Source organism: Eleginops maclovinus, chromosome 2, assembly GCF_036324505.1.
Source record: "Eleginops maclovinus isolate JMC-PN-2008 ecotype Puerto Natales chromosome 2, JC_Emac_rtc_rv5, whole genome shotgun sequence".
Taxonomy (NCBI): Eukaryota; Metazoa; Chordata; class Actinopteri; order Perciformes; family Eleginopidae; genus Eleginops; species Eleginops maclovinus.
Window position 1 is genome coordinate 1 of NC_086350.1, and position 25,781 is coordinate 25,781.

Below are 25,781 nucleotides of genomic sequence, written 5' to 3' on the forward strand. Positions count from 1 at the left end.
CTAACCTAACCCTAACCCTTGTATTTATTTATTATGGTTTTAAGAGTAATCTTACCTGCATGCTTATTTTAAACAAAGTTAACCTTGAGTCTTTTTAGCCAGATGTTTTTAGCCTACTTACCAGGTCTTTTACCAGAGGATGTGGAACACAACACAATCTGACTTCAACTATACTGGCCTCGTCGAAATCCCGTTCTCGGTTACCCAGCAAGATAAAAACGAAGTGATATTTATGAGCTTTACTGAGCAAGTGGTGTGAAACTGAAAATGACAAGATTTCATATACAACAATTACCAAAAATGTATGCTGGTATAAGTAATTACAATAATGTCCTCAAAGTAAAGATATACCCTGTAAAGACATAAACACTTAATGCCTTCTCAAGGGCTATGTATGATGGATGGCACAGGATTGACATATCTCCTTCCCTGGAGCACACATGCAATTTTTGATTCTCTCAGGCTAACTTCCTGTGCTGTACGGCAAGCCACCGGAAGGAGTCACTATAAAAGCATCAAATAATTGGCAAAGCCAGAACATGAACAATTATTTACACATTTATTTGAAAAACATCAAAGCGGTACACACACACACACACACACACACACTCCAACATATACAGTAGATGTAAAGTATTTATATGCGAGTCTCTCTCCACTGGCCTGAAACTATTAGACAGAGTCAGATAACACTCTGACTGTGTGTGTGTGTGTGTGTGTGTGTGTGTGTGTGTAAAATACACACATATACAGATAGTAAAATACACTGACACACATAGATATATATGTGAGTGTAACTCCTTCTCGTATATATCTCTGTCCGTTATGCTGAAACTGTTAAACATCAGACACTATCTGTGTATGAAACATGTAGTAAAACATGATAATAAATAACCCGATATATGTACACGTATTTTATGTGGCAGTACAAGACGTGAAAATCTGTGTTAACCACAGACCCTATTTAAGGCTGACCAAAAACACATTCAGAATGCCATGACTTCCAGACCAGGGGACAGGAAGTAAGGAAACGCTGAGTCATCTCAGTTAAGGACTTATCATTCTGACTCATGACAGGGTTTAGGAGTCATAGAGCTGAATCATGTTAAGGACTCCTTCGATCTATCTATATATCTCATCTCACGCATTTCGCCCCTCAGGTGAACTGTTGGATCACCAGCTCCTTCAGGGTGGGGGGGTCATCCTGCAGTCCCTGCAGCTCGTCCTGCAGTCGGGCCCCAGGCCACCCCAGCTGGTAGCTCAGGTCCATCAGAAGGCGCAGCAGCGCTGCCTGGTGGCTCCGCAGGCCGCAGCGCCGGGCGACAGGCAGAGCCCTCTGCGCCGCATCCAACGCCTCCTGCGGCTGCTGCAGGTCACAGTGACAGACAGCCAGGGCACAGAGCGTCGGCACGGTGAGGGCGGGGGTCTGCCAGCGTTGCAGCTTCTCCTGCAACACAAGGCAAAGTACTTTACAACAATGACAAACATTAAGAGCATAATAACTGTCTGGAGTACAACAACTGGACTGAGTTTGTTCCAGATGTCTGGAGTACAACAACTGGACTGAGTTTGTTCCAGATGTCTGGAGTACAACAACTGGACTGAGTTTGTTCCAGATGTCTGGAGTACAACAACTGGACTGAGTTTGTTCCAGATGTCTGGAGTACAATAACTGGACTGAGTTTGTTCCAGATGTCTGGAGTACAACAACTGGACTGAGTTTGTTCCAGATGTCTGGAGTACAATAACTGGACTGAGTTTGTTCCAGATGTCTGGAGTACAACAACTGGACTGAGTTTGTTCCAGATGTCTGGAGTACAATAACTGGACTGAGTTTGTTCCAGATGTCTGGAGTACAACAACTGGACTGAGTTTGTTCCAGATGTCTGGAGTACAACAACTGGACTGAGTTGGTTCCAGATGTCTGGAGTACAATAACTGGACTGAGTTTGTTCCAGATGTCTGGAGTACAATAACTGGACTGAGTTTGTTCCAGATGTCTGGAGTACAACAACTGGACTGAGTTTGTTCCAGATGTCTGGAGTACAATAACTGGACTGAGTTTGTTCCAGATGTCTGGAGTACAATAACTGGACCGAGTTTCTGGGGACAGAAAGCAGACCTGAAGACCAGAGGTTTCTGGTTGATTCAAAATGTAGCAGCAGATCAGCTTTATACCTGCAGCGCTAACACGTCCTGCAGCTGCTGCAGCGCCAACCTGAACTGCCCCCCCCGCAGCAGCACCAACGCCCTCCGCTGCTCGGTCTCTGTGAAGAAGGCAGCGAACAGCGGCGAGCGGCGGACGCAGCGCGTGGAGAAGAGTTTAGCCAGGTAGTCCTGCAGGGCGAGGCGGCGCTGCGACAACACAGCGGCGCAGAAGTTCCCGCTCAGGAGTTTGGGGGGGGGCGAAACGTCTTCCAGCGCCGAGTCAAACTCCTGCAACAGGAGGCGCTGCAGCCGCAGGAAGTCGGAGTAACGGCGCTCTACGGACACATGGTGGGAATCAAAACTGCCCGACAGCATCACCACCACCTCATACACCTGCACGCATTAATCATCCAACATCAGGAAAACTAGAAAGGAATACATCTTTGGGAAATATAAAGAATACATAAAGTAAGAGAGATATTAACATATGGAACTGTGACCTCAAAGAGGAAGAGGATTTATAAACATAAATACCAAAAGTAAAAATGAATCAAACAAATATTTAAGAATAAAATTCACACATGAATAAAAAAGAAGTGAAAAGAAAAAATGACTTTTATTTAAACAGATGAAATGAATACATACAATACAAAAAGGGTTGGGGTTAACCCACAAAAAGGGTTAACCCGAAATAAGACACGTCTTTTTCTCACCACGTATTTCGACAGCTGGTTTTCTACAACTCGAGCGGACGGGATCTCAAACAGCAAGAGGACCGGACGCTCGCTCTTTTTCTCTGATGACAATTTCTGCTGCAGCTGCTTCGTGGTGAGAGCTACAAACACACACACACACACACACACACACAGTGCATGTTATTTATGGGGCTTTAAAATAATATCTCAGTGCAAGTCTAACCTTTTATATAATGTTGGTATTATTATCAGCTGATGCATCTTATTTATCAACTCAGATTTTTCCATTTGAAAAAAATGTATTTAAGATTTTAAAAGCATTTGAAAGTGAATGGCATTCATCTGGTGCAACATCAAGAGGCTACTCCTAATAGAACTGTGTGTTCTTGGTAAGGGGAGGGGGCACAACTCTCAGCACTAATGCGAGACGAAAAAAAGAAACATCTTTTTCTTTTCAAAATATTCATTTGGGTGGGCTTTAACATTTTAGGTGGGCTGAAGTTCACCTAAAATGCGCCTTGCTACGCCACTGATGTGCTCCCTCACTCTCTCCCTCTGTGCCCCTCTCTGTCTCTCACACATGAAAATGAAAATCTAAAAATGTGCAGAAATTGACACACAGACACACACACTCAAAGACACACCCTCCAATAGAGACACACTCTGTCACACAGACAGACACACTACCTCTGCTCAGCCAGACCTCTTGTAAATGTCACACACCATGATATTGACAGAAATTTGTATTTAGACCAGAGGCCAGTTATTGTCAGCCATTAAGAGTGTGTGTTTCAGATATATATACACACAATATATCACTGCATGTTGCTTCTCTGAACTGAGTTGGCATTCATTGCGTTGAACACTCCTTTACAGATCTTACAATATTTAAAACAAACCCATGACTAAGGTTGGTTCAAATACTGCCTCATGAAAATAAATGAAGTGTGTTTGAGTTAATTATGCTCATGATAACTATCTGAACGTTTACCCTGTGACTGGCAGAAGCTCTGCTGACAGAGATGCACTTTCTCTTATGTCGTTATCGCGATTCAGCAACTCAGGAGTCCTTCTGTGTCGGTGGCCAGCTTTCCGTGAGCAGGCCCTCTCACACAAATCTACAACTGCAAAGTGTTACCGTTTGGATCTGACAGCTTTGTGTTGAGATATTACGGTTTTATCTGAGTTTATTTTCGCCGTTCAGAAGCAGATCTCTCCCTTCCCTGTCTCATTGTGAGTGCAGTAAAGCCCCCCTCCGGTACTGCAGGATCTGCATTCTGATTAGCTAAAGCACTTCTGTGTCGAAAACTCTGTGTAACGATTGGCCTGGAACTTGTGTGTTCTTAACCCACAAGTTCAAGTGACAACACACACACACACACAATTCAAATTTGATATGAACTGAGGAGCCGCATGACACTGGGCAAAGAGCCACAAGCGGCTCGAGAGCCACGGGTTGGCCACCCCTGGTATAAAGTATCATGATGAAAAAAAAAAACCATCCACTGTTTCAAAAGTGGATCAAACTTCAGTGTAAAGTACCTGCAGGAATGTCTCTAAAGGGTTAAGGCTAGGGTCTCTAATCTATACATTCAAAATGTTGGGTGAAGAACAGACCACGATGCGTTCAGGGACAGTATGGTATAATGTTTGTGTATAAAGTAGGATCAGTACCTGCAGACATCAGGTCGGTTTCTGCCATCTGACATCAGCTGCATACAAAACACTAGAGGAATAACTTCATTTTAATACATGGTAATACCTGATATAAGAGGATGGGATATCAAAGAATATAATAAGACGTCTAATCGCAGGTGTCAGTGAAACAAACGCTCACCCTCCTGCAGCTCAGCGCGCTCAAGGAAAGCTCCAGAGAAGATTATAAAACACTTTGTTTGTCCTGAAAACACACACACACACACACACACAGAATATTATAAAGTATATTATATATAAAGTATTTTGTATATAAAGTATATTAGAAATGTTTTACAGAGTGTTACGGACGAGCAGAAAGCAGGAAGCTGCAATAGAGAAAGACAAATGAGAGGAAGTGAAAAGGAGGTGGGTTTGTTTGACGACTCAAGGGGAACCAGGCAGGTGGAGTTAACCTCCTCTTAAAGACATACCAACACAATACATTCTTGAAAGTTTCAAAAAAACAATCATAAAAAGGTATCATTCTGAAACAAGTCCAATTGTGAGAAAAGACTCAATTCTGAAAAAAACTGAATTCCTGGAAAAAAGTCAAATTGTGGAGCCTTTGCAGACCATTCACACACACACACACACACACACACACACACACACACACAGAAAGTAAATCTCGCTCTTTAATACCAACACCATATACAGTAATCGAGTCTGCTCTGTTGTTTAGTTTTACAACACTGTCATCCTGCTACTTATCTTTAGTGATTACTCTGTTGCATATATCCATTAATGTGTGTGTGTGTGTGTGTGGGTGTGTGTGTGTGTGATGATCAGGCACGGCTGTCGCTCTCGCTCCGTCCTCCCATAAGTCAGGGTGTGTTCAGGGTCTGAGGAAATGTGTTTGTGCAGAGGAAGAGGAGGCTTCCTGCAACCAAGGACTGTGCGTGCGTGGATGAACCAGGAATGTCTTTCACACAAATTCTCTTTCTTGAGTTATCATTTATTAAATGGGAGCTTGGATCGTAGAAACTGGGCCGCTGTGAGCATGTGAGATCCCTGCCCATCAGTGTGACTGTTATGTGTTTCAGGTCAGTGCTGTGGCTGGTTAGGCACTTTATTTAAAGGTGGGATCGGGCTAAATTTAACCTGGGACTTTATGGGGAGCCATGAGGAGTGTCTGTCACTTTCAAGAGTTCCTTCTTTCTGTATTTTTCAACTGATGATAGCTTTTCCTACAATCTGAGGGTGTAAGGTAAGTGATTTTATGGCAGGTCTAAGATCACGCACTGTAACCCTTAACGAGCCGCGCCATGCACCCTAATGTTAAGAACTGAAGGAGGCCTCTCTCTCACCTGAGGAGAGCACCACGCTCCCTCTCTCTCCTGAAGAGAGCACCACGCTCCCTCTCTCTCTCTCCTGAGGAGAGCACCACACTCCCTCTCTCTCTCTCCCGAGGAGAGCACCACGCTCCCTCTCTCTCTCACCTGAGGAGAGCACCACACTCCCTCTCTCTCCTGAAGAGAGCACCACGCTCCCTCTCTCTCTCTCTCCCGAGGAGAGCACCACACTCCCTCTCTCTCTCTCCTGAGGAGAGCACCACACTCCCTCTCTCTCTCTCCCGAGGAGAGCACCACACTCCCTCTCTCTCTCCCGAGGAGAGCACCACTCTCCTGAGGAGAGCACCACACTCCCTCTCTCTCTCTCCCGAGGAGAGCACCACGCTCCCTCTCTCTCCTGAGGAGAGCACCATGCTCCCTCTCTCTCTCTCCTGAGGAGAGCACCACGCTCCCTCTCTCTCCTGAGGAGAGCACCATGCTCCCTCTCTCTCTCTCCTGAGGAGAGCACCACGCTCCCTCTCTCTCCTGAGGAGAGCACCACGCTTCAAGAAGCTGTGCAATACGTGAGCTTTCAGAAAGAGGTGTAACATTTTATAGTTAAGCAGTTAAATGCAGGTTTATTCTTCATCATGTTCTTCATCATGTTCTTCTGCAGGTTTATTCTTCATCATGTTCTTCAGCAGGTTAATTCTTCATCATGTTCTTCATCATGTTCTTCTGCAGGTTTATTACTGGTCCTGTTCTTCTTCTGCAGGTTTATTACTGGTCCTGTTCTTACTCCTGTGCATTGTGTTGCTTGCTCTCTGGTGTTTGGAGGATGTTGGTGTGTTGAATAGCAGGAAGTGACTCTCTGTTTCCTGTCCAATAGAAGCACTTCCCTGCTGGTTGGAGCTGCAGAAACATGGAAGCTCTGATCCTGCTGCTGGTCCTTTTCTCCTCCCGCTGTAAGTACATATACAAAAAGTATTTTTTTTCAAGAGATAAGGTAGACAGATTCAGGTAGCAGATCGTTGTGAATGAGAGACAGTTTAGCTGTCTGTTGGACAGAACGATCCTGTTTGTGTCTGTGGATTTATCCCAAAGTAAGCATCACATAATGCCTCATGAACATATTCAAACATATCAGAAAACTGATATTCTTAATTAAATATAACAAATACTTGTATTAATGTGAATAATGAAGTGGGGGTCTTCGTGGTGAAAGTGGTTCTCCAGGAACAGCTAAAAACCCTTCATCACAGGTGAAACTGATTCAGATTATATTATCATCATTATTATTATTGGAGTAACATGTTATACAGCATGTTTCAAATCTGTACTGAAGATGAAATCCTAAAAGAGTTCTCAGTCAATCTGAAATCCACTTTCTTTATCAGTCCAAATCATTCATCTAACCAAAATTATTTTTCCTAATTCAACCTTAAATGTTTCTTTACACAAAACTAATGTTGTTTTTTAGGAAAAATAAAGTCTTTATACTGGTAACTAGATTAAGAAGAGACACAAAAATATATAAATGATAGTAAAATGGAAGTGAAATAATAATATAGTATTTCATAAAAAATAATTCAAAACAGAAGTAACAATAAATAATAATTAATAAATAATAAATAATAAATACATTATTAATAAATAATGTATTTATTATTCAGAATAATAAATACATTATTAATAAATAATAAATACATTATTAATAAATAATAAATACATTATTATTTATTAATAATGTATTTATTATTCAGAATAATAAATACATTATTATTTATTATTCTGAATAATAAATACATTTTTAATAAATAATAAATACATTATTAATAAATAATAATATATTTATTATTTATTAATAATGTATTTATTATTCAGAATAATAAATACATTATTAATAAATAATAATGTATTTATTAATAATGTATTTATTATTTATTAAATTATTCTGAATAATAAATACATTATTAATAAATAATAATGTATTTATTATTCAGAATAATACTAATGATGATTGGACCCACATATTATATAAATGATATAATGTATATATTCTAAGTACTTTTGTATATTTTCTTTTTAAGTAATATTTTGATATTTCTATCTTTTGCTGTTCAAACTTTCTGAATAAACCTTGTTTGTCGTCCGCTGAGCAGTTCATTATAATATCTCAAAGTTATTTTTAAAGTTTATCTGAAAGATTTAACATGTGTTCAGAGAAAGTGTGTGAAAGATGTTCCTGAAGTCCACCTCACACCTGCGTCAACAGGAAATGCGTTAATGAGGGGAGGGTCCAGCACTTCCTGTTCATTGTTTCTGCTGTCCTTCAGACAGGAAGTACATCAGCAGAGCACTTCCTGTCAGAGGCTCAGCCAACATCTTTCTCCAAACATCGCACGGCTCTCTGAACGGCTGAGTTTTTATTGCTGTAGAGTGGAAAGAAAACCTCTTCCCTCCTTTTGATCCTTTGACCATTTATTGTAAAAAGACGCAAAAACATACAACCCGATCCGTGGTAAACATTGATCCGGTGCAATAATTGTGATGTTGCAGTGATACATTGGGATAGAAAATGCCATGGAAATGCTGACTCATCACCCTCAACCCCTCTTATACACAACCACAGGGAGCAGGTGAATGCAGCCAGGCGAAACCACCACTAACTCCGCCCCCCAGTGAATGCCCACCTCCAATAACGAATGAAAAATAGGACAGACTGCGTCCCTTCACAGCTTGAGCCTCTTCATCAGGATTTCAATACTGTACATCTTTAATGAGCTGAAATTGATTTCAACCCTGAGGAAACTGATCTCATGAGGTTTACAGAGTCGGAGACAGAGCCTCAAAATCTCCATGTGATCAACATTTCAGGGGGCGTGACGGAGTTTGTCTGAAGACTGAGCAGCTGGTGAACAGAGCAAGTTTCAGATAGTTGACTGACATATCACACAACTTTATCCTTGTTTTTCAGACACATCTTCTGCGTCCACCATCTTTTATTCCTCCACACATGAACGCTCAAGCATCGCCTACACCGCCACGAGTCCCTCCGTCACCTTCACTGACGAGCGACTATCGGAAGCAGGAAGAACCCACAGGACCACTGGACAGGTGACAGCTTCATACGTCCACAGTTTAACAACTGACCAAGCTTCAACATCTGGGGACAGCATCGCCAAACCAGAAACAGGGATGATGTTTAAGGCAGACTCCAGTCCTGATGCCTCAGCTTCAGGCACTGATTTGTCAGTTTTAAACAGCACCCGCATTGTCTCCTCAAGTCCAGCGTTTGCGACAGACGTAGGGCAGAGTTCATCAGCTAGAAATCTTCTTCAGCTTTGGGCTGAAGCAGAGAAAACATTGGAGCATCAAGAAGTTTCCACCGCGAACGCCGTCTCTGTGGGGAATAATCCTGAACCTGAAGCTGCAGCTCATACTCCAGTTCCCTCCACAGGTTCTTCAACAGGTTCCTCCCCAGTTTCCTCCAAAAGTTCCTCCACATACTCTGACAACAAGGATTCTCTGGTCACCTCCAAGGTTACCTCTGGAGGAATCTCCGATGTTACCATAACCTTCCAGGTCACCTCCGATGTTATTGTTGCTTCATCGGCAGCTTCTGACACCGAATCAAACAAACACTATGCAGCAAATTCAACTCCACCTGCTTCCTCTGCCATCACACGTCTTCCGAAGACTGCTCGCGTACCAACATCCATCTTGGAGACGCATCCACCATCCACCCCTCAAACTCTATCCATTTTCAAAACTTCTCTGGCAGTTCCTCTGTCGCAGGCAACGCTCTCTCCCGTTCACCTGGAAATCTCAGCAAGCACCACTACTGAAGGTGCTCCTCCTACATCCCGGAGGGGGATCACCACCACAAGTCCAACAAACTCACCTGTGACCACCACCAGACCCACTACCACACTTATAAAAGCCAAGAAACCCTCTACCACACCTGTTACCACCACCAAACCTGCTACCACACCTGTTACCACCACCAAACCCGCTACCACACCTGTAACCACCACCAAACCCTCTACCACACCTGTTACCACCACCAAACCTGCTACCACACCTGTTACCACCACCAAACCCGCTACCACACCTGTAACCACCACCAAACCTGCTACCACACCTGTAACCACCACCAAACCCGCTACCACACCTGTAACCACCACCTATCCCACTAACACACCTGTAACCACCACCAAACCCGCTACCACACCTGTAACCACCACCAAACCTGCTACCACACCTGTAACCACCACCAAACCTGCTACCACACCTGTTACCACCACCAAACCCGCTACCACACCTGTAACCACCACCTATCCCACTAACACACCTGTAACCACCACCAAACCCGCTACCACACCTGTAACCACCACCAAACCTGCTACCACACCTGTAACCACCACCAAACCTGCTACCACACCTGTAACCACCACCAAACCTGCTACCACACCAGTAACCACCACCTATCCCACTAACACACCTGTAACCACCACCAACCCGCTACCACACCTGTAACCACCACCTATCCCACTACCACACCTGTAACCACCACCAAACCTGCTACCACACCAGTAACCACCACCTATCCCACTACCACACCAGTAACCACCAACTATCCCACTACCACACCTGTAACCACCACCAAACCTGCTACCACACCAGTAACCACCACCAAACCTGCTACCACACCAGTAACCACCACCAAACCTGCTACCACACCAGTAACCACCACCAAACCTGCTACCACACCAGTAACCACCACCAAACCTGCTACCACACCAGTAACCACCACCAAACCTGCTACCACACCAGTAACCACCAACTATCCCACTACCACACCTGTAACCACCACCAAACCTGCTACCACACCAGTAACCACCACCAAACCTGCTACCACACCAGTAACCACCACCTATCCCACTACCACACCAGTAACCACCACCAAACCTGCTACCACACCAGTAACCACCACCAAACCTGCTACCACACCTGTAACCACCACCAAACCTGCTACCACACCAGTAACCACCACCTATCCCACTACCACACCAGTAACTACCACCTATCCCACTACCACACCAGTAACCACCAACTATCCCACTACCACACCTGTAACCACCACCAAACCTGCTACCACACCTGTAACCACCACCAAACCTGCTACCACACCTGTAACCACCACCAAACCTGCTACCACACCAGTAACCACCACCAAACCTGCTACCACACCAGTAACCACCACCAAACCTGCTACCACACCTGTAACCACCACCAAACCTGCTACCACACCAGTAACCACCACCTATCCCACTACCACACCAGTAACCACCACCTATCCCACTACCACACCAGTAACCACCAACTATCCCACTACCACAACTGTAACCACCACCAAACCCTCTACCACACCTGTAACCACCACCAAACCTGCTACCACACCAGTAACCACCACCTATCCCACTACCACACCAGTAACCACCACCTATCCCACTACCACACCTGTAACCACCACCTATCCCATTACCACACCAGTAACCACCACCAAACCCACTACCACACCTGTAACCACCACCAAACCCTCTACCACACCTGTAACCACCACCTATCCCACTACCACACCAGTAACTACCACCTATCCCACTACCACACCAGTAACCACCACCTATCCCACTACCACACCTGTAACCACCACAAAACCCACTACCACACCTGTAACCACCACCAAACCTGCTACCACACCAGTAACCACCACCAAACCTGCTACCACACCTGTAACCACCATCTATCCCATTACCACACCTGTAACCACCATCTATCCCATTACCACACCTGTAACCACCACCAAACCCTCTACCACACCTGTAACCACCACCAAACCCTCTACCACACCTGTCACAGCCATTCTACCACCCAGCACCAGTTCAGCGGCTTCAGCTCCAACCAGAGCTACCACAGCTTCTCCTCAGACTGCAACAACATCTAAAACCAGGACGGCAGGGCTAACCACAGCTGTAAGTACTGCTGCTCTCCTATGCTGTTTAACGGGGGAAGGCATTACAAATATGTTTAAAATGAAAATGTTAACAGATGTAACTCAATGGTAGCTCTGTGAGCATATTAGCTGGTCGCTGTTTCTTAATTGGTTATAAAATGTTAATCATCCATGAAGAAACATACTCAGAAGAGCCACAATCCTGCAGAGACATTGGCTTCAGCTAAGACTAGCCTTTTTAACTGTTGCTTGCAACAATGCAAGGGTGCAAACACATAACTACCATCAAACCTCCTCCGTCAGGAGGAACAGCTTCAGACGAGATGCAGATATAGAAACACAAACAAAACTTATGCAGAAACACCTGCAGCAATTCTTCAACACATGCTCAGTCAGCAACTTCAGGAAATATGAGCAGCATTTACTAAAAGCTGCAGAAACCAAATGCTGCAAATACAAAACGCTGCAAGAAGCTCCAAACACAACGGAGAACAGGGGACACTTAAGAAAGACGCACAAAGCTGGGACCGGAGAGCTGGGTGATGTTCAGGATCATAAAGCTGCACAACTGTCTCTGTCTCAGAGTGAGTCCGTCTCAGAAATGGCAGTGTTTATCATTATATCTGAAAGGACTACGTTAGCCTGCTAGCTTACAGCAGATCTGCAGTAACATCAGAAGGAGTCATGTGAACACATTGTTAAATAATACCAGAAAACATTTCAGGGAAGTTTCCAACAGCAGAGACAGCTGGCAGACAAATCAGAAGAGATAAATAAATGACACATTTGTTTTAATGTGGTCATTATTATTATTATAATTCATTATTTAGTTACTAAGTAAGTTGTCTCACCTATGATGGTGTCCCTTCCTGTTTCAGATGTCCCGCTGCTTGGTGAAATTCTTGAACATCAGCTCGAGCTCCGGTTCTGTGTCAGTGTCGTTCAGCACCGCTGGACCCTCCTGTAGCTTCAGCCTGATCACCGGGGATCCCCGCCGACCCACTCCCTGCAACCCAGACCAGGGGGGAATGGGCTTCACCTGCCGGGTCACAGGTCTGAGTCCCGGGACCCAGTACCGGGTAACTGTCATCTCAGAGCAGGACGGAGAGCGGAGTAGCACGACGGTGCTCACAGGTATTATATGTAATATTTGTGTCATATCAGTTTACATTAACAACGGTGAAGACCATTGTATCGGTTCACATACACAGCTATGATTGCCGTGTATGTTGATTTATATTATGGTATGGTTGATTTTTAATCTAATTTCCCCCTGCAGCGCCTCTTCCTGTGCAGAAGCTCATGGTCCGTCATGCGGATGAAGCCACGCTGAGCGTCCTGTGGAATCCCCCACCTGGGGAGTGGGACAGCTTTGTTGTCGTAATCCAACAGGCGGAACCCTCCTACCCTCTGATGGACCCACCACTCCCTCAGGTGGACCCCATCCTTCCTCAGATGAACCCTCCTCTCCACCCTGAGGTAGCCCCTGCCCTCCCTCTGGTGGAGCCCGGCCCCATGGAGGTTCGGAGGCTCCTCCCCCGGGAGGCCAGAGAGTTTACCTTTAGGACCCTGACCTCAGGACAGCTGTACACCGTCACTGTGACGACCATCACTGGCAACCTGAGCAGTTCAGCCTCCGTCAGAGCATACACCCGTACGTGGCTCACTCTCTGATATAATTGATATATTGTTGCTCACACTCTGATATAGTGTTGCTCCCAATCTGATAAATTGTCCTCAGGTCCGGCCCAAGTCTCGGAGCTGCATCTCGGGGTTCAGAGCAGCACCGACAGCCTGCAGGCCAGGTGGCAGCGAGCCTCCGGAAAGCTGGACTCATACCGTGTTCTGCTGGTCTGTGACAGCAGCATCATCAAGAACGAGAGTGTTGCTGCTGACGCCACCAGCATCACCTTCCACCTCCTTAGACCTGGTGCCCTCTACAGGGCGGTGCTGACGACCGTCAGGGCCGGACTCAGCTCCAGGCAGACGGTCGCAGAGGGACGCACTGGTAAGCACAACCCTAGCGTAATAATAATAACTTCAATTTATATAGCGCCTTTCATAAACCCAAAGAGGCGTATACAGAGTGGAAAGTGAGTAAAGTAAAGATTAGACCATCTGGTATGTGGCAGAGCTCAGAGAGGACCTGTGTGTCTGTGGATGCTCAGACTTCCTGTCAGAGACTTCCTGCCTGAAACTTCCTGTCAGGATGAGCTAAATTGTTTATATTTTACTGCATTTCCAAAGTCATGGACAATAAATAAATTAGAATTTGAATAGGAGCACACTGGGAAAATTAATCTTTATGAGCAGCCAGAGGACTCAAAAAGATCCAAATGTCTAACCTTACGTCTCCCGCGACTCCAGCCCCAGCTGCAGTGGGTGAGGTGACGGTCAGTAACAACGGCCGTCCGGACTTCCTCTCTGTGTCGTGGCGTGCTGCACCCGGCGACGTAGACGGTTACCTGGTGACGCTGAGCGACTCTGTGAGGACGGTCCACACTGTGTCCGTCTCCAAGTCCAGCAATGAGTGTGTCTTCAGCTCGCTGGAGTCCGGACGCCTCTACAGCGTCAGCATCGCGTCCCGCAGCGGCAACAAGTACAACAGCACTCGCGTCCAGGAGAGGACCCGTAAGTACTGAATACTACATCCCAATACATCACATACTACATCAAATACTACATTACTGAATACTACATCACATACTACATCACATACTACACCACATACTACATCACATACTACATCAAATACTACATCACATACTACATCACATACTACATCAAATACTACATCAAATACTACATCACATACTACATCAAATACTACACCACATACTACACCACATACTACATCAAATACTACATCAAATACTACATCAAATACTACATCACATACTACATCACATACTACATCAAATACTACATCACATACTACATCACATACTACATCACATACTACATCAAATACTACATCACATACTACATCAAATACTACACCACATACTACACCACATACTACATCAAATACTACATCAAATACTACATCAAATACTACATCACATACTACATCACATACTACATCACATACTACATCACATACTACATCACATACTACACCACATACTACATCACATACTACATCAAATACTACATCACATACTACATCACATACTACATCAAATACTACATCACATACTACACCACATACTACACCACATACTACATCAAATACTACATCAAATACTACATCAAATACTACATCACATACTACACCACATACTACATCACATACTACATCAAATACTACATCAAATACTACATCAAATACTACATCACATACTACACCACATACTACATCACATACTACATCACATACTACATCACATACTACATCAAATACTACATCACATACTACATCAAATACTACATCAAATACTACATCACATACTACACCACATACTACATCACATACTACATCAAATACTACATCAAATACTACATCACATACTACATCACATACTACATCAAATACTACATCAAATACTACATCAAATACTACATCACATACTACATCAAATACTACATCACATACTACACCACATACTACATCACATACTACATCAAATACTACATCAAATACTACATCAAATACTACATCAAATACTACATCACATACTACATCACATACTACATCAAATACTACATCACATACTACACCACATACTACATCACATACTACATCACATACTACATCACATACTACATCAAATACTACATCAAATACTACATCAAATACTACATCACATACTACATCAAATACTACATCAAATACTACATCAAATACTACATCAAATACTACACCACATACTACATCAAATACTACATCACATACTACATCAAATACTACATCACATACTACATCAAATACTACATCAAATACTACATCACATACTACATCACATACTACATCAAATACTACATCACATACTACATCAAATACTACATCACATACTACATCAAATACTACATCAAATACTACATCACATACTACACCACATACTACATCAAATACTACATCACATACTACATCAAATACTACATCACATACTACATCAAATACTACATCAAATACTACATCACATACTACACCACATACTACATCAAATACTACATCACATACTACATCACATACTACATCACATACTACATCAAATACTACATCAAATACTACATCAAATACTACATAAGATACTACATCACTGAAATACTACATCACTGAAATACTACATCACTTAAGTACTACATCACTGAAATACTACATCACATACTACATCACATTCTACATCACTGAAATACTACATCACTGAAATACTACATCACTGAAATACTACATCACATTCTACATCACATTCTACATCACTGAAATACTACATCACTGAAATACTACATCACTGAAATACTACATCACTTAAGTACTACATCACTGAAATACTACATCACTGAAATACTACATCACTGAAATACTACATCACTGAAATACTACATCACTGAAATACTACATCACTTAAGTACTACATCACTGAAATACTACATCACATACTACATCACATACTACATCACTGAAATACTACATCACTGAAATACTACATCACTTAAGTACTACATCACTGAAATACTACATCACTGAAATACTACATCACTGAAATACTACATCACTGAAATACTACATCACTGAAATACTACATCACTGAAATACTACATCACTTAAGTACTACATCACTGAAATACTACATCACTGAAATACTACATCACTGAAATACTACATCACTTAAGTACTACATCACTGAAATACTACATCACTGAAATACTACATCACTTAAATATTTCATCAACGCCCCCGACCCCCTCAGAGCCGTCCCCGGTCCAGAACCCGACTGCAACCCACGCTGCCCGTGATGACTACCTGAAAGTTTACTGGCGACCCGCGGTGGGGGATTTGGACCGGTACCAGGTCTTCATCAAACACAACAACATGTTCCTTCAGAACCAGACAGTGCTGAAGAACCAGAACCAGTGTGTGTTTACCGGCCTGGAGCCCGGCAGGCTGTACACTGTTCTGGTGCAAACCTGGATGGGAAGTACCAGACCAGCACTTCCACCCACGGCCGGACCTGTGAGTCAACACTGTTTTACTTCATTTGAGTTATGGTTGAACCCGTGGTTACACAGAGTCATTATCAACACTGTTTTACTTCATTTGAGTTATGGTAACCCCTGTGGTTACACAGATTCATTATCAACACTGTTTAATTTAATATGAGTTATGGTTGAACCCCTGTGGTTACACAGAGTCATTATCAACACTGTTTAATTTCATTTGAGTTATGGTTGAACCCCTGTGGTTACACAGAGTCATTATCAACACTGTTTAATTTAATATGAGTTTATGGTTGAACCCTGTGGTTACACAGAGTCATTATCAACACTGTTTTACTTCATTTGAGTTATGGTTGAACCCCTGTGGTTACACAGAGTCATTATCAACCGTGTATGACTACCTGAAGTTTATGGTCGACCCGCGTGGGGTTTGGCACAGAGTCATTATCAACACTGTTTTACTTCATTTGAGTTATGGTTGAACCCCTGTGGTTACACAGAGTCATTATCAACACTGTTTTACTTCATTTGAGTTATGGTTGAACCCCTGTGGTTACACAGAGTCATTATCAACACTGTTTTACTTCATTTGAGTTATGGTTGAACCCCTGTGGTTACACAGAGTCATTATCAACACTGTTTTACTTCATTTGAGTTATGGTTGAACCCCTGTGGTTACACAGAGTCATTATCAACACTGTTTTACTTCATTTGAGTTATGGTTGAACCCCTGTGGTTACACAGAGTCATTATCAACACTGTTTTACTTCATTTGAGTTATGGTTGAGCCCCTGTATCAAATAAACATTTTTTGGTACTCACATATTACACATTTTTTATAGTTAGTTTCGCTCCTGACATTAAACATTAAAAAGCTTAAACCTGTTTCTTTGATAAAGGTTTATAAAGCTGGCGACGCTATGCTAAGAAATAGCAATTGTGCTGACACAGGAAGTACCAACACATACAGCAATGTGGAAGCGCCTTAGATCAGGCATAGGGAGAATACTGTACAAAGATGAAATGCAATCAAAAACTGATCCACTTCCTGATTATGTATGAGCTGGTTTCCTCACCTTATATGAAGTTTTAGCCTGTCAGACTAACCCGTCTTCTGCTGTCCGTTCCGCAGTCCCGGCTGCGGTTCGCTCCCTGGTTCTGGTCAGTCAGGGCACCGAGGACCTGCGGGTCTCCTGGTCCGCAGCGCTGGGGGACGTGGACCATTACGAGGTGCAGCTACTCTTCAACGACATGAAGGTGTTCCCTCCCGTGACGCTGGGCAGCAGCGTGGGGGAGGTCCTGCTGTCCTCGCTCACCCCGGGACGCCTGTACAAGATCCTGGTGTCCACCTTCAGCGGCCCCAACCAGAGGGCCCGCTTCATCGAGGGCCGCACAGGTGAGGAGGACAGAGCGGAAGTCTAGATGCCAGCTCATTCCTGTTGTGAACCCGGAAATGTTGAGTTACCCAAACTTTTAGAAATGTACAGTAGAGCAGTTCAAAGCTGCATGACTTAATCAACTACCATCAACGCCTAAGCAGACTATAGTTGGACATTTTCTTGCAGATTTTGAAGTTTTTTGAGTGTTTTTGGGGGTTATTGAGGATGCTGAGTCAGTTTCTGACAAGAAAATGTCGATATTTGTACTCTGTGGACTGATTTGGATTAATTTTTGGGTCGATTTTGATTGAACAGATTGCTTATTTATTTGAAAGTAAAGTGTCCACAATAGCATCCTCAATAACCTTCATAACCGCTCCAAAACTGTCCAAATCAACCAAGTCATTTTTTAACTATTGTTCACATATGCTATAATGCTAATTAATGCTAATCAACAATGCAGGTTAGCATCCAGCCGTTTCTATGTGCTGGAGACCCCTACTATACATTTCTATCATAAAAAACAGGGGTCACAGCACTGCAGGTAGACTATGAAGGGGTGAGACGTCTGACAGAGCTATCATTCCCACTCCCCTCAGTTCCCAGCAGAGTGAAGAACATCCAGGTGAGCCACAGCGGGGATGGCAGCAGTCTACAAGTGAGCTGGACGGCGGGGCAGGGCGATGTGGACAGTTTCACCGTGTTCCTGCACCGCGGGGAACGGCAGCTGGACGTCCGCTCCATCCTCAAACAGCAACACCAGCTGACGTTTGGCTCGCTGCAGCCAGGACAGAAATACAGCCTGACAGTGCAGAGTGTGAGCGGAGACCTGGTCAACAACTGCAGCGCCGCCGGGCGCACAGGTACCCAGCATGCACTGCTACACACATATGTTTACTTCTTGTCTTCTTCTGCTGTTCCTGTTAGTGTTTACTTCCTGTCTGTCTTCTTCTGCTGTTCATGTTAGTGTTTACTTCTTGTCTTCTTCTGCTGTTCATGTTAGTGTTTACTTCCTGTCTGTCTGTCTTCTTCTGCTGTTCCTGTTAGTGTTTACAGAGAACTTTTAATATTGACGAGAACGTTCACTCTCAAAACCGTTCCGGTATGGTACTGCACCTGGGGGGCGCTGGTGGGCCAGTGCAGAATGAATGTGGTCCTATGGAGCCCCACCCATAGATTCCTACATTTCTTTGGATATAATTTTTTTTTAAATCACTGCTATAGTTTTTTAAACATGGAATGGATAATCCTCACAAACGACACATAGCTAGTATTTTATATTCGCTTGATTTTGACTAAAATTAGGTTTTTGTAAATCGGATGACGTCATGCGTGATAAATTGCTTTACGGCACCTTGTGTCTCTCCTTCCCTTTCCTTTCCCTCGCAGCTGATTTGGCTCCGTGGGACTGATTTGAACTCGGCTCTACATGTTTTGAAAAGGTGTGACATTATTTGATACTCATAATTTACAAATCGTTGTTGATGTTCTGTGGACAGGTACCACAAAGCGTATTCTTCGGTCGTAACCAGTCGTGAGTTCTTCATTGACCAATCGGCTTTCATTAGCCAGATGCTAGCAGAACCTGGGTCGCAACTGCCCAACCTGTAAGAAAACAAAAGGCTATGACCCCCAGATTATTCCACTTTTGACGAAAAATCCCTGTCGACCTCTCGGAAACCACAGTAGTATTTTGGATTTTGTAGACGATATGCTAGGAGAATGATGTAGCTAGCCGCCTAGCTCCATAGGGGTCCATGTATTCTGCACTCGCCCGCGATCGCCCCCTAGGTGAACTGCAGCCAAATTCGGTACAATGGGGGTGAATAGAGAGCAGAGGTCGCGTTAACCGACAAATGTCCGTCATTGACGGATATTTTTTAGCTATGACGGAAAAATCTGAAGGCCGTCCGTCATTTTGACAGATTTTTACAATGATCATTACCAATAATAAACACAACAATAAAAATCACAATTGAAATACCAGGCAAGTTGTGACAGTTTTCTTACTCTGCATAAGCTTCATTGCCGACACCAACTTTCAATCTGAGCCGACGTTACGGCTGTTCTGGTGTTCAGTGGGTCGATACATTGTAGCCAGCTGCGCAAGTTCAGCTCCATCGCACTCAAAGCCATGCTCCGCTTTAAAACCATTAGCGGTCTGTGCCATTAGCACAGTCTGAGATGTAGCCTATGGCTGCAGTAGTGTAGGCTATCTACCTGTTTCAGTGGGCTGTTTCCCCTTCTCAATCATCTGCAGAAAGCATGTGGGCGTAATTTTGCTATTTAAAAGAGATGCATTGAGTCGTTTGTGTCACTTCGCTGTCTCCTGTACCGCATGCAGAGGGATTTTCTCCCGATGAAGAGAGTGCTGGCAGGGTCGGGAAATCCCTCGTTCAGGGGCTCCTGTCGGCTGCTCATCACTTCGCTAGGGGAAATGTTTCCCGATTTTAGAGCGTTGGCTGAGGTGGCGCTGGTTATCCCAGTGTCTAGTGTTGCAGCTGAGCGGGGGTTCAGCCTTCAAAATAAAATAAAAACCGCCACGAGAAGTCGTCTGTCGGAGGCAAAGGCGCAGCATTTAATGTCAATCGCCTCGGCAGCAGAATCCATTGACACTTTTGATTACACGCAGGCAAGCGCACTGTTCAAATCCATGCGGCCAAGAAGGAAAGTTTGAGCTGCTTGAGCTGTTTGTATTTTCACTATAATTGACTTCGTTCGGCTAAAATAGCCCATCGTTCTAAGGCACAGCCGCTATGTTTTCACAGCTGAAAAAGTTCTGATCGTCAGAAAAGAAATGCATAATAAATAATTATTATTAAAACACGCTTGTTCTGTGAATTATTTTTTTTATGACAATAAGTCAATAAAAAACAATTGAGGCTATTAAATATAAGCATTATGGCTTAGGCCTAATATAACCATTTAAAAGTTAAAATACAATGACAGATAATAATGGACAATGACGGATTTTTTACGACCCTGCCCGTCAAAATGACGGACAATGAAAAAGTCTAGCGCAACCTCTGATAGAGAGTGAAGGGGCTTTCCGTAGACGGGCTTTGGTGTTTACTTCTTGTCTTCTGCTGTTCCTGTTAGTGTTTACTTCCTGTCTGTCTTCTTCTGCTGTTCCTGTTAGTGTTTACTTCCTGTCTGTCTTCTTCTGCTGTTCCTGTTAGTGTTTACTTCCTGTCTGTCTTCTTCTGCTGTTCCTGTTAGTGTTTACTTCCTGTCTGTCTTCTTCTGCTGTTCCTGTTAGTGTTTACTTCTTGTCTTCTTCTGCTGTTCCTGTTAGTGTTTATTTCCTGTCTGTCTTCTTCTGCTGTTCCTGTTAGTGTTTATTTCCTGTCTGTCTTCTTCTGCTGTTCCTGTTAGTGTTTACTTCCTGTCTGTCTTCTTCTGCTGTTCCTGTTAGTGTTTACTTCTTGTCTTCTTCTGCTGTTCCTGTTAGTGTTTACTTCCTGTCTGTCTTCTTCTGCTGTTCATGTTAGTGTTTACTTCCTGTCTGTCTTCTTCTGCTGTTCCTGTTAGTGTTTACTTCTTGTCTTCTTCTGCTGTTCCTGTTAGTGTTTACTTCCTGTCTGTCTTCTTCTGCTGTTCATGTTAGTGTTTACTTCCTGTCTGTCTTCTTCTGCTGTTCCTGTTAGTGTGTACTTCCTGTCTGTCTTCTTCTGCTGTTCCTGTTAGTGTTTACTTCCTGTCTGTCTTCTTCTGCTGTTCCTGTTAGTGTTTACTTCCTGTCTGTCTTCTTCTGCTGTTCCTGTTAGTGTTTACTTCCTGTCTGTCTTCTTCTGCTGTTCCTGTTAGTGTTTATTTCCTGTCTGTCTTCTTCTGCTGTTCCTGTTAGTGTTTACTTCCTGTCTGTCTTCTTCTGCTGTTCCTGTTAGTGTTTACTTCTTGTCTTCTTCTGCTGTTCCTGTTAGTGTTTACTTCCTGTCTGTCTTCTTCTGCTGTTCATGTTAGTGTTTACTTCCTGTCTGTCTTCTTCTGCTGTTCCTGTTAGTGTTTACTTCTTGTCTTCTTCTGCTGTTCCTGTTAGTGTTTACTTCCTGTCTGTCTTCTTCTGCTGTTCATGTTAGTGTTTACTTCCTGTCTGTCTTCTTCTGCTGTTCCTGTTAGTGTGTACTTCCTGTCTGTCTTCTTCTGCTGTTCCTGTTAGTGTTTACTTCCTGTCTGTCTTCTTCTGCTGTTCCTGTTAGTGTTTACTTCCTGTCTGTCTTCTTCTGCTGTTCCTGTTAGTGTTTACTTCTTGTCTTCTTCTGCTGTTCATGTTAGTGTTTACTTCTTGTCTTCTTCTGCTGTTCATGTTAGTGTTTACTTCCTGTCTGTCTTCTTCTGATGTTCCTGTTAGTGTTTACTTCCTGTGTGTCTTCTTCTGCTGTTCCTGTTAGTGTTTTCTTCCTGTCTGTCTTCTTCTGATGTTCCTGTTAGTGTTTACTTCCTGTCTGTCTTCTTCTGATGTTCATGTTAGTGTTTACTTCCTGTCTGTCTTCTTCTGCTGTTCATGTTAGTGTTTTCTTCCTGTCTGTCTTCTTCTGATGTTCCTGTTAGTGTTTTCTTCCTGTCTGTCTTCTTCTGATGTTCCTGTTAGTGTTTACTTCCTGTCTGTCTTCTTCTGATGTTCATGTTAGTGTTTACTTCCTGTCTGTCTTCTTCTGCTGTTCATGTTAGTGTTTTCTTCCTGTCTGTCTTCTTCTGATGTTCCTGTTAGTGTTTACTTCCTGTCGTGTCTTCTTCTGCTGTTCCTGTTAGTGTTTTCTTCCTGTCTGTCTTCTTCTGCTGTTCCTGTTAGTGTTTACTTCCTGTCTGTCTTCTTCTGATGTTCCTGTTAGTGTTTACTTCCTGTCTGTCTTCTTCTGCTGTTCCTGTTAGTGTTTACTTCTTGTCTTCTTCTGCTGTTCCTGTTAGTATTTACTTCCTGTCTGTCTTCTTCTGCTGTTCCTGTTAGTGTTTACTTCCTGTCTGTCTTCTTCTGCTGTTCCTGTTAGTGTTTACTTCCTGTCTGTCTTCTTCTGCTGTTCCTGTTAGTGTTTACTTCCTGTCTGTCTTCTTCTGCTGTTCCTGTTAGTGTTTACTTCTGTCTGTCTTCTTCTGCTGTTCCTGTTAGTGTGTATTTCCTGTCTGTCTTCTTCTGCTGTTCCTGTTAGTGTTTACTTCCTGTCTGTCTGTCTTCTGCTGTTCCTGTTAGTGTTTACTTCTTGTCTTCTTCTGTTGTTCCTGTTAGTGTTTACTTCTTGTCTGTCTTCTTCTGCTGTTCCTGTTAGTGTTTACTTCCTGTCTGTCTTCTTCTGCTGTTCCTGTTAGTGTTTACTTCTTGTCTTCTTCTGCTGTTCCTGTTAGTGTTTACTTCTTGTCTTCTTCTGATGTTCCTGTTAGTGTTTACTTCCTGTCTGTCTTCTTCTGCTGTTCCTGTTAGTGTTTACTTCCTGTCTGTCTTCTTCTGATGTTCCTGTTAGTGTTTACTTCCTGTCTGTCTTCTTCTGATGTTCCTGTTAGTGTTTACTTCCTGTCTGTCTTCTTCTGATGTTCCTGTTAGTGTTTACTTCCTGTCTGTCTTCTTCTGATTTTCCTGTTAGTGTTTACTTCCTTTCTGTCTTCTTCTGCTGTTCCTGTTAGTGTTTACTTCTTGTCTTCTTCTGCTGTTCCTGTTAGTGTTTACTTCTTGTCTTCTTCTGATGTTCCTGTTAGTGTTTACTTCCTGTCTGTCTTCTTCTGATGTTCCTGTTAGTGTTTACTTCCTGTCTGTCTTCTTCTGATGTTCCTGTTAGTGTTTACTTCCTGTCTGTCTTCTTCTGATGTTCCTGTTAGTGTTTACTTCCTGTCTGTCTTCTTCTGATTTTCCTGTTAGTGTTTTCTTCCTTTCTGTCTTTTTCTGCTTCCGGTTCCTGTAGCTTAGGAAGGCCCCTAAAGGAATGGAATGACCCGGAAGTCCCTAAGTGGCAGCCATGATAAGAGCTGTTTGAATTCTCTAGATGAGAGGAAAGGAGCTTTGCAACTTCCTTTAAAACCTCCTTTTGTCATGATCCTGGTTTCGTGTCTGTCATGTTGTTGTGTTGTGTGTTTTATTTTGAAATGTTTTCCCCTCTTGTGTGATGTTAAGTTTCACTTCCTGTCTGCGTTTCCCTCCTATCCCTGGTTGTGTCATTGTGTTCACCTGTTGCCCCTGTGTTTCTCCTCCCCTCTCCAGCTGTGTGTTGTTTTGTGATTAGCCTTGTGTATTTAGTGTTGGTTCCCCTTTTGTCTCTTGTTCGGTCGTCGTCATTCCCATGTTTATCCCTGGGTCTCGTGGTCCAGTTCTGTTTGTTTCCCAGTCCTGTCTGCCTGTCTGGATTCCTCTCGGCTGCCCTCCTGTCTTTCTGGTTTTATTGAGTTTTTGTTTGCTACTTTTACTTTTGATGATCGTGCCTGCTCGCACCGTTTTTTGAGTTTTGTGGTTACAGCTTTTGTGAAATAAAGCTCACCTTTTGTTAAACCTCAATACCTGATTCCCCCTTTTTCGCTGCATTTGGGTCCCTGACAGAACAACCGAACCCAAGATGGACCCAGCAGTATGTTTGGACGACGCTCTGGTGGAGTTTTCGTACTAAATTGTGTGTATTTTGGGAGAATGGAGGAAAGCAGTTTCTAAAGAGGCTCAAGATGCAGCTCTCCTTCGTGCACGCTGGGAAGTGGCAGAGAAGTCATGGTTCGTGAGCTCACTGCCGGAATATTTAAGGACATTTGTCACTTCCCCAGAAAGCCTGCACCCTATCCTGAAACCTCGTGTCACAGAAGTGACGCTTCCGGCTCGAGCTGCAGCCAAGCCTCCTGCTGCCAAGCCTCCTGCAGCCGTCTTCCAGCCCGTCCTCCAGAGGCGTCTTGCCGTCTTCCAGCCCGTCCTCCAGAGGCGTCTCGCTGCCCTCCTGCCCATCCTCCAGAGGCGTCTCGCTGCCCTCCTGCCCGTCCTCCAGAGGCGTCTCGCCGTCCTCCAGAGGCATCTTGTCTCCCTCCTGCCCAGCCCCCAATGTGTCCCCGTCGCGGCCTCCGGCCCCGTCTTTGGCCCCGTCTTCGTCGCCGGCCCCGTCTCCGCCTCTTTCTCTGCCCACCAGAGTTCCCTAGCCTTGGCCTTCGCCCCTGTGTCCGGCCCCAAGTGCTTCCTCGCCGTGAACTACGCCTCTGTTTCTGGTGCCTTGCCCCTGGGTCATCCGCCGATTCAGTGAAATGGGGTTGTCCCTGTGTATAGTGCATTCAGTGAAATGGGGGTGTCCCTGTGTATAGTGCATTCAGTGAAATGGGGGTGTCCCTGTGTATAGTGCATTCAGTGAAATGGGGTTGTCCCTGTGTATAGTGCATTCAGTGAAATGGGGGTGTCCCTGTGTATAGTGCATTCAGTGAAATGGGGGTGTCCCTGTGTATAGTGCATGCAGTGTAATGG

General features: G+C 43.8%; 2 protein-coding genes across 3 annotated transcripts in view; one reads left to right on the plus strand and one right to left on the minus strand.

Moving 5' to 3' along the window:
* Nucleotides 1-542: 542 nt before the first annotated feature.
* snx20 (sorting nexin 20) lies at nucleotides 543-4,893 on the minus strand. Of its 2 annotated transcripts, XM_063902153.1 has the most exons (6): nucleotides 4,851-4,893; nucleotides 4,681-4,743; nucleotides 4,518-4,569; nucleotides 2,862-2,983; nucleotides 2,179-2,541; nucleotides 543-1,447 (listed from the first exon to the last, which is right to left on the minus strand). In XM_063902153.1, exons 3-6 carry the CDS (start codon nucleotides 4,543-4,545, stop codon nucleotides 1,157-1,159), a joined length of 804 nt encoding a protein of 267 aa, XP_063758223.1. In that variant the 5' UTR covers nucleotides 4,546-4,569; nucleotides 4,681-4,743; nucleotides 4,851-4,893; the 3' UTR covers nucleotides 543-1,156. The 2 variants fall into 2 exon arrangements, with proteins under 2 accessions (XP_063758223.1, XP_063758233.1); XM_063902163.1 differs by having other exon boundaries at nucleotides 4,681-4,882.
* Nucleotides 4,894-6,333: 1,440 nt separating this feature from the next.
* Nucleotides 6,334-25,781, plus strand: part of LOC134876898 (receptor-type tyrosine-protein phosphatase beta-like) — a 47,172-nt gene continuing 27,724 nt past the window's right edge. The window contains 13 exon segments of the mRNA XM_063902141.1: nucleotides 6,334-6,396; nucleotides 6,489-6,516; nucleotides 6,702-6,777; nucleotides 8,790-10,299; nucleotides 10,389-11,847; nucleotides 12,707-12,962; nucleotides 13,108-13,482; nucleotides 13,570-13,836; nucleotides 14,196-14,459; nucleotides 16,742-16,957; nucleotides 16,960-17,004; nucleotides 18,121-18,384; nucleotides 18,967-19,230. Of these exon segments, the coding sequence (XP_063758211.1) occupies nucleotides 6,735-6,777; nucleotides 8,790-10,299; nucleotides 10,389-11,847; nucleotides 12,707-12,962; nucleotides 13,108-13,482; nucleotides 13,570-13,836; nucleotides 14,196-14,459; nucleotides 16,742-16,957; nucleotides 16,960-17,004; nucleotides 18,121-18,384; nucleotides 18,967-19,230 (4,963 nt within the window). The 5' untranslated portion in view covers nucleotides 6,334-6,396; nucleotides 6,489-6,516; nucleotides 6,702-6,734.